General features: G+C 30.5%; 1 protein-coding gene across 1 annotated transcript; it reads left to right on the top strand.

Annotated features, from left to right (window-relative positions):
• The first annotated feature begins 4,595 nt into the window (after positions 1-4,595).
• On the top strand, positions 4,596-8,974 carry LOC114406340 (GTP cyclohydrolase 1-like). Its single transcript, XM_028369027.1, has 2 exons — positions 4,596-4,890; positions 7,622-8,974. Exons 1-2 carry the CDS (start codon positions 4,677-4,679, stop codon positions 8,785-8,787), a joined length of 1,380 nt encoding a protein of 459 aa, XP_028224828.1. The 5' UTR covers positions 4,596-4,676; the 3' UTR covers positions 8,788-8,974.
• Positions 8,975-10,098: the final 1,124 nt, after the last annotated feature.

Raw genomic sequence — 10,098 nt, 5'->3', positions numbered from 1 at the left:
CACCACAAACAACCACAATCTCAAAACACAAATTAATTAAGAACAAGAAAGAAAATCAAGAAGATAAACAGATCTAAACACACAACAACAGGAATCAAGAACAAGAACATGAACATATCTTAGAGAAGAAGTTAAGGAGGCAGATAAAAGAGGCAATGAGGGAGAACATGGCAGAGATCCTGGTGAGCAAAACAACATGGAGAATGGTGTGGTGGCGACCTCATTTGGATGTCCTATTTCTCTTGTTTGTGCTTCTTGGCCTCAATCTCCTTATCATGGTGCTGCTACTGGATATGCCATTTGGGGCCAAATTTGAGGCACAAGAGGGCTTGCCGTCGGAGATGTCATCGTTGGTGGAGGAAATTTGTTGTTGTGAAGGGTCTGAGAAAGGATCAGATACGGGGAGTGAGGCGCTTGCAAGAGAAAGAGAAAGAGAAAGGAAAAGAGAAGAAGGAGAAAACAAAGTGTCTTGTTTTTGGTGGATAAGCATATGCCACAGAGGTTTAGAATCACCCAACCCTTGTCTAGGCCAAAAAATAACACATTATAATTTTACAAGGACGAAAAATAGACAAAAATTAGTAATACATAATTATAATTTTACAATGATGACTCCTTCCTTGCATCTAACCCTTTCTCAGACCCTTCCCAACAACGACTCCTTCCTCGCCTCCACCAATGATGACACCTCCTCCGATGACAAGCCCCTAACGTCACGCCTCAAATTCGGTCCCAAGGAACTTTCAGTAGCAGCACTGTGACAAGGAGGCCAAGGCCAAGAAGCGCGAACAAGAGAAAAAGGAGGTCCAAGGAGGTCAACACTACACCCTTCTCCACACCATCTCGCTCTTCTGAGATCTTTGTCATTATCTCCTTGATCGCCTCCTTCTTCTACCTCCTTGACTTCTTCGGCATCAACTTCTTCTCCAAGGCTGGTTCGTCGTGTTCTTGTTCTTGAGTCATGTTGTTGTGCGTTTAGATCTATTTGTGTTCTTGATTCCCATTCTTATTATTAATTTGTGTTATAAGATTGCGATTGCTTGCTGTAGTGGATGGAGGGAGGAGGAGGGTGGCTTCAGTTTGAATTTGGATTTGCAGGGTTTGGTGGGTTGCTTTGGTTTGGGGTCTTCTATGATAGTCATTATTGTTGCTCCAAGGTCGAGGGAGGCCAAGAGAAGTAGTCCTTTCTTGCAATTTTCTTTTATTTTTCTTTATATGCAATTAATTGTATTTTGATTCTTGTTTTTTTTTTCTTGTAATTTGTGACAATTTTTCAGCTCCAGAGTTAGTATTTTAAAATTTAAATTAAAAAAGTGTCAATTAGGTTCAGATGTCTCCAAACCTAACTTTAGACCAAAAAGTAACACATTATAATTTTATAGAAATGAAAAATAGATGAAAATTTTGTAGGGATGAAATTCAAACTTTTGTATATCTACCGAGACTATAAACCTATTTTAGTCATTTATATAATTATAATAAAATTAATTATTCATTAAAATAAATTTACAAAAATTTTATGATTTATATAAAATAATTTATGTAAATAATCCACAAAGTATTTTATAAAATTGAATATAAATTGGCAAAATTTAAATTAAAATATGTAAAATAGTCAAAATAAAATATGTAAAATGGTATAAAATAAAATGAAAAATATTTATATATTAAGTAAGTTTGTTTGAATTTATAAATTTTTATAATTAAAAAAAAATAATAACACTTGATGTAATGATACATCAAAAAGTATTATTTATGAAATTAATCAAGGAAAGCAAGTTTATTGCATTATCTTGATATAAGAGATTATGAATTTAATTCTTACATCTTGACATTTTTTATTTTTCATTTTATTTAATTCATATATCATATAAGTGTTATGTTAATAGTTTACATTATCGTCACATTCACATCAACACTAATATAACACATCAAAGTCAAATATTGATTTTGGATGATTAATTAGTGAAAAAAAATAAAATTGTTGATTCTGAAAAATAAAAAAACTAATTGTTTCAATTTAAAAATAAAAAGATCAAAATCAAAAATTTAAAATTATAAGGGGACCAAATTATAAATTTAATCTTATTTTTTTAAAAGATTAATCATGTAAAGATTTACTACAGGTCACATAACTAATGCTTCTACATTTTTAAATTTAATTTTTTATGGTACATCATAACCTCGTGTTTAATATTTAAATTGTACCGTATCCAAAACGAAGCAACGCTGCATTTGCATGCACGTTTAACATCATTCTTTTTTTTTTTTTTTTGCTTTTTTAATATTGAATTGGGAATATCAAACGAAGAAAGCAGCTCCTCCAACGCGACTGCGTTTGCATCATTAATGCTAACCTTTTAAATGAACTTATCTTTTAATATTTTGGTTGTTTTAAACTTTTAAGATATAGTTATACATTTTTGTTATGCTTTTATATATAGTAATTTATAATTTTTAGCTTCAAAATAAAATTACAGTGAACTATAAATGTTATTTTTTAGTAACTCATTTTATTAAAATATATTACATGAAAGGATCATTTAAAATAAATTCATATGTCATCAATCACGTAAATAAATTGTCGTGCAGTTGTTAAAACTTAATCATAAATCTCACGTTTAAGCTTTGAGAACGTAATTACACAAAAAATCTTTGTCATCAATCCTATCTTACTCGAATAAAATTAATTTAAGTAAAAGTTACTTATTATCTAAAAAAAAGAGTAAATTCTTACGGTTATAGTTATAATAAGTTATTAGAGGGAGTAATAAATGAAGTAATTTAATACTATATCAATATATAAAACAATAATGAAAGTATTTTAATTTTTTTTATGCGCCAAAGATATTTGTTAACCATGATAAACCAGCCTATTTATTTCTGTGCTGGTCGCTGGACCTTGAATATTTTAATCTAAATTTAAATAAAACTAAAAGTCAAACAACCAAACTAAGCACTTCTTTACGTAGTTACATTAACGATTAAGGTGCATTCCTTTTTTTTTCTTCCTCTTTCTTATGGCCGGGGAAATTAACTCGGGATTTGGGTTAGATTTGGACAAGATCATGCCCGATAGATTTTGCAAACGTCAATATCCGATTTGTGGGACATTTTTTTAATCAAAAAGAAATTGTTTAATTTTATATTTTTATTTTTTAGTTTAATTAGTAAAATATTACGTTATTATGCTTTCTTTTCTGCTTCTAGATTTTTGTATAATTATTTTCCATTTTTGTTTTTTATTTTTCGTTATTTTTTCTATAAACACTTAAAATTCAAAATCCAAATAAAAGGTTTTTTCCTGGTATACTAGGAAAATACCTTTTATTTAAATTGTACCATATTTAATTTTTTATGGAACATCATACCCTCGTGTTTAATATTTAAATTGTAGCATATCCAAAACGAAGCAACGCTGCTTTTGCATGCACCTTTAACATCATTCATTTTTTGTTTTTTTTAAGATTGACTTGGGAATATCCAACGAAGAAAGCAGCTCCTCCAACGCGACTGCGTTTGCATCACATTTAGCATTAATGCTAACCTTTTAAATAAACCTATGTTTTAAAATTTTTGTTGTTTTAAAGTTTTAAGATATAGTTATACATTTTTATTATTCTTTTATATATAGTAATTTATAATTTTTAGTTTCAAAATAAAATTACAGTGAAATATAAATGCTATTTTTTAGTAACTCATTTTTATTAAAATATATTATATAAAAGCATCATTTAAAATAAATTTGTATGTCACCAGTTAGGTAGATAAATTGATGTACACTTGTTAAAGTTTAATTATATCTCGAATTTGAGTTTTAAGTATCTACTTGGACTAAATATTGAAGAAAAAAACTTTATTATTATATAAAATTTTATCCGACTCGAATAAAATTAATTTAAATAATAGTTACTTATTGTCTAGAAAAAAAGAGTAAATTCTTACGCTTATAATTATAAGAAGTTAGAGTAAGTTATAAATGAAGTAATTTAATACTATATCAATATAAAAAACAATAATGAAAGTACTTTAATTTTTTTATGCGCCAAATATTTTTCAACCATGATAAACCAGCCTATTTATTTCTGCATGTGCTGGTCGCTGGACCTTGAATTAATCTAAGTTTAAATAAAACTAAAAGTCAAACAACCAAAAGTAAGCGCTTCTGTACGTAGCTACATTAATGATTTAGATGCATTCCTTTTTTTTTTCTTCCTCTTTCTTATGGCCGGCCAGGTAAATAAACTCGGGATTTGGATGATTTGGACAAGATCATGCTCGATGGATTTTGCCAACGTCAATATCCGATTAGTGGGACTTTTTATGATCAAAAAGGAATTGTTTAATTTTTTTATTTTGATTTTTTTAGTTTCATTAGTAAAATATTACGTTATTATGCTTTCTTTCTTGTTTCTAGATTTTTGTATAATTATTTTCCGTTTTCGTTTTTTAGTTTTCGTTATTTTTTTCTATAAACACTGAAAAACAAAAATCAAAATAAAAGGTTTTTTCCTAGTATACTATGCCCCACCCACCCCGTCCCTTCTTGGCACCACTGCCATATGCATGTTAATTTGTTCTATAAATAAGAAACATATCACAAAAACAAAGACAGGAATACAAGGTGTACGTGCTGTATATTTCGTGCTTGAGAGAAGTTTGTGTGGTTTTTCATAATGGAGCATTTGGGTCAGTATGATTTAAATTGTGACCTTAAAAATGGAGTCAACATGTGTTGTGATGAAGAGTCTTTTGTCAAAGAGATCAATACAACTTCCATTGAATATGCTGTCAAAGTCTTGCTGATGGATCTAGGGGAAGACATCAACAGGGAAGGCATTATAAAGACACCACATCGTGTTGCAAAGGCCCTCTTTGAAGGAACAAGAGGTGACTATATATCCCTCCCTTCACACACTTTGTTTAGTCATAATTAATTAATCTTTAAAATGTAGAAGTAATTACTCCTCATGGTATAAGTAACTACTATCAATCCTCATGGTATAATTGATGCTTTTGTTATATGAAAAATATCTATATTATAGGAGACGTTTGTTTTAAGGTATGAAGTAAGATTTTTGAAAATATGGACTTGGAAATATCATATTTTTAGGTTTTGCATAAATTTTGTAAAATATTTTCATGAATAATTGATTCTCAGAGAAATATAAAATATAGATATTTGTCTTATATCTTATTACCATGGAGAAAGGTGGGTATATTGAATTTCCATGGAAATAGAAGTTATTTTTTTATAATAATTAGTTAATCCTCAATTTTTTTAATTAAATAAGTTTAAAGTTTTTTTTTCTGAAATTACAATTTTCAAACAAATGTATGTTCATGAGAATAATTTTCTCAGACATACTATTTCTGAAAATGTGATTCTCCAAAATAAAATTTGATACCTTAAAACAAAATATAGTACCTCATAGTTACATTATGTTTTTCATGGTTATAGATTTATTCTTTGTCTAAAGTTAATGCACTTTTTTCATCTTGGCGTCGTGGTGGCGGTGGGTACCCCTTATTAGTTGGATTAATTTAAGGTACTTTTAAAGAAATATAAAAAATATCTCTGGATGTTTTAATCAAACAATCATTCAGTTCTTATCAAGTTGAATACTATGTAGTACTATGTAGTGTCTTTGCATGTTTAGTGTTAGAGGAAAAGTAAAATTAGAAGACTGAAGTATAAATTATTATTGATTTATTTTCTCTTTTATCTTTTGTAACTTTTTAAATTCATTATTTAATAAAATTATCTTACAAGAATAATACCTATTATTTTTATGGGGCTAAAAATTTTTGTTTAAGAAATTCAATAGTCGTGTGTAATTTTTTTATAAACTATTTTTTATTTTTTTTATCAATTAGTATGACATTATTAGTTATTTTGAATAGATGGGGATTAAAAAGTAAAGGCATATATCATATTCAAAATAATTACATATTACAGTTGTCTTAATTAAAATATAAGAGAACTAAAATTACAGATTTAAGAAAATATATAGGAAGAGAAAAATTACATTTAACCAAATTATTTTAATTTAGAATCAATTTTAGATTTAAAATTAATTATTTAACATACAACTAAACTTATAAAAAATCTATCTAACATTATAATAACATAATACTTTAACTAGGTTCTAAAAAATGTAAGGTGATACCAAACATGCTTACATGCTCCTAATTATCTTCAATCATTTTTCTTTTTACGATTCAATTATTTTGCTAAATATAGTTTATTTGTCTTTTTATGGAATTGTTAAATATATAGTTATGATGAGTGGGAGATGGTGTACGTACTCTAAATTTAGCTTTGTTTTAGACAAACTATAAATTTAGCTAAGACATAGTAATATTTAATTCATGTAATATATTTCAGATTAGATTTGAAATGCAATCAACAAGTAGATCTGGTTCTGCCGACATTATCATGTATTTTCAACTGTTGGCAGTGGGCCTCACTCCTATTTTGGGTCGGGATCCATACATAGATCAAATTAAACAGATAGATCCAGACTACACTTTACAAATATATTATGAAAATTAAAGTTAGTTACCGTTTATAATTTATAACACAGAGTCTAGTTAATTAAATATGATATCTGAGTATATTATAATTTTTTTATATTGTATTTAATTCTAAACGGATAATAAAAATTAAAGGTAATTGCATAGAAGTTCTCCTACTTTCATATACTCATATTATAAATTAAAAAATATAATTTAAAAAGTGAGATTTTTATTCTCTCTACTATTTCAATATTTTTAATATTCTCTCCTTTTTTTTATTTACTGTTTCTCTCTTTTTCTTAAATGTGTGTCTCACACTATTCTTATTGCTAGCTAAAATTTTATGTCGACCATATCAAACTACCATTCTTTCATTTTTATCTAAATACTTGATATTCTTAACCACCTATTCCTATTACTATCTTATATCTACATCCCAAAATTAAAACCATATTTAATTACAAACAGACTTGGAGGATTAATTACATACATATTTAACTTTTTTTTTCGTATAAAACCAGAAGAAGACATATTTAGAGAGACTACAAACGAATTTGACCAACTAATTTATTTAAAATTAAAATATTGAGGAAATTGTTGATTTGTTAATCTGGCTTGAGGAAATAATCATCGCATCTGTTCTGAGGAAATAATGTACTGTCAAAAGGGCACTTTAACATGCAATTGAGGAAATTGCCGATGTTCATCCATCTGTAGTTGTACTTGTACATGTTTTTTCAGCTTCTTTTTTAGTCGTTTTGGTTTGCTTTTTTGTTCTCCCCGTGCGGCATGGTGTCTTTCATTCAAGCGATATTAGGGTACCTCAATCTTTATTCAAAGTTCATATTACTATCTGCATAAAAAAAAGTTCATATCACTACAAGATTTTCACGCAAAGCGTAGAATTCAATGGCTATTCATATTAAGAAAATGGAAAAGCCATGCACTTTTACATGTAACCACCAATTTTTTTTATAGACAATTTTAGTTGTTAGTGTGTTAGTTTCATGAAACCAAAAACAAAAAACCCACCAATCTGTTACAAATTATCATGTTTTCTTCAATAATTTTGGCACCAATTTTTTCAAGTATCTCATCTCAGGTTACAAGCAAAGTGCGAAGGAAATTGTGGAAGGTGCATTATTCCCTGAAGCTGGTGTAGACAGCACAAAAGTTGGTCATGCAGGTGAACTTGTGATTGTGAGAGACCTTGAATTTTATTCCTATTGTGAGTCTTGCATGCTACCATTTTATTTCAAGTGTCATGTGGGTTATGTCCCTTCTGGTCAAAGAGTTTTGGGTTTAAGCAAGCTCTCTCGTGTGACCAATGTGTTTGCAAAACGATTCCAAGAGCCTCAGCGTCTTGCAAATGAGGTGTGTTCTGCTTTGCATCAAGGAATAGAACCAGCGGGTGTTGCTGTCGTGCTCCAATGCACACACATCAACATTCCAGACACAGAATCAAACTTTTTTGACTCAAATCACAAAGGGTTGGTGGAGACACTAGTTTCTTCAGGGTCTGGTGTTTTTGAAAACAACGATGCAGACACCTGGGGTGATGTTTTTGGTCTTCTCAAGGTTAGAGGAATAGATAAGGACAAAGTACATGTTAAGAGATCATTAGACCAACATTGGTGTCCTTCTTTGTCATCCAAGATTGGAGAAATCAACCCTATTATGATTACTGCCGTATCTTCAATCCTCAAATCTTTAGGTGAGGATCCAATAAGGAAGGAGTTAGTAGGGACTCCAAGTAGATATGCGAAATGGTTGATGAACTTCCAATATTGCAATGACATTTATGTGAAGCTGAATGGTTCTCTTAGAAGTGGGGTAGATGATTCTTTGCACACTAACGGGGAGGTAAGCTTTGATGATAAAGAATTACACTCTGACTTGAACTTGCCCTTTTGGTCACAATGTGAGCATCATTTACTTCCATTTCATGGTGTTGTTCACATAGGATACTTCATTCCCAAAGGGTTTCACCCCGTTGAAAAATCCCTTTTACAGTCAATAGTGCATTTTTATGGCTTTAAGCTCCAGGTTCAAGAAAGGCTCACAAAGCAGATAGCAGAAACTGTTTCTCCACTCCTAGGAGGAAATGTGATAGTGGTGGTGGAAGCAAGTCACACGTGTATGATTTCTAGGGGGATTGAGAAGTTTGGAAGCAATACATCTACCATTGCTGTGTTAGGACGCTTTTCTACTGACCTTGCTGCAAGAACCTCGTTTCTAGAGAGTATTCCAAATGCTACATCTCTTTGAAGAATTATGACTGGCTACCTCACTCTTGTTGGAAGGATTTCTCAATTGTTCCATATTCATCATTTATCTGCATGTTTAAGGTTTGTGTCTTCCTTCTTAATGTAATAACCAAATACTATGTTATTGAGGGAGTGAGAATTTTAAAAGTTAAATAAAAATTGAAGTTAAAAACATATTATCAACCGACTATGATTGAATAAATTAATCATCCGAGGAGCATTGTTCTAAGTAAACATCAAGTATCATCCTATGCAGGCAAGCATCGTCCTAGGTAGACCTAAAAGGCATGCAAATTAACATTATACCTAGCTAAACATATCATTATGGCAATTATTCTCAGATGATTGTAACTTTATAAGAGCAATAATTTGTTTGTCATTATACAGTACAAATTTTTTGGCAGAACTACAAACTCAATTACAATTTTTCTACTGTTCCACTATCGTGTCCTCCAAAAGATCACCATCAATACATTAATTAAAAATGTAACCAAATACATGAATTACTTAGAGAATTGGGATTTTTCTCCCTCGCCCGGATGTAGTTCTTGATGGTCACCCAAGCTATCCAGAAGCATGATCGAAGTCTTGTTTAAAAAAGTAGGGTGATTCTCAATCATAAATTAGAAACTAATCAAGAATATAAAACTTGGAGCCACAAACTCTAGTAGTTGCATGTGTTCTCTCAAAAATAAATTAAACCATCCAAATTTCAAGAGCCAACCTGTCATTCAAACAAAGTTAGCAATTATAGTCTCTCATTCATAGAAATAAACTTGATATTTTTGTTTTCCTTTTCTATTATCTTTCAACAGACCTTCCATTAGAGATCACTTGTTATCACAGTTAGTTGGTGTCATACCCTAATTTCGTCTGGGGACTATTGTTTGATGTCATGCAACCTTTGGTTGACTGCTTTGAGGTACTTGGCACCCTTTGTTGCACAATACGTGAAGTTCCGAGACATGTCGGAGATCAAAAGGAAACATTGTTACGCAATCCGTGAAATTCCGTAATATGCCGAAAATCAAAACGAAGTATTGTTACGCAATCTGTGAGTTTCCGTAACATTCCGAAAGCTAAAAAAGGAGTAATTACATGACCTGTAAGGTTCCGTAACCTTACAGAAAGAAAACAAGTATCGTTACGAAATTCGTAAAGTTTCGTAACGTTACGGAAAAAGAATCACCCAAAAAGTAAAGGGGGGTGTATTTAGTAAAAAGGGGTGCAAATAGCAACCAGGCCCACTTGGGCCTTCCGGAATGTTCCTCCAGAAGCAACCAACTTGGCTCGCCTGGGCGAGCTGGGTGGC

The sequence above is a fragment of the Glycine soja genome, chromosome 3, assembly GCF_004193775.1.
Source record: "Glycine soja cultivar W05 chromosome 3, ASM419377v2, whole genome shotgun sequence".
NCBI classification, from domain to species: Eukaryota; Viridiplantae; Streptophyta; class Magnoliopsida; order Fabales; family Fabaceae; genus Glycine; species Glycine soja.
The sequence above is the reverse complement of the archived record's forward strand: the minus strand, read 5'-3'. Positions and strand labels throughout refer to the sequence as shown.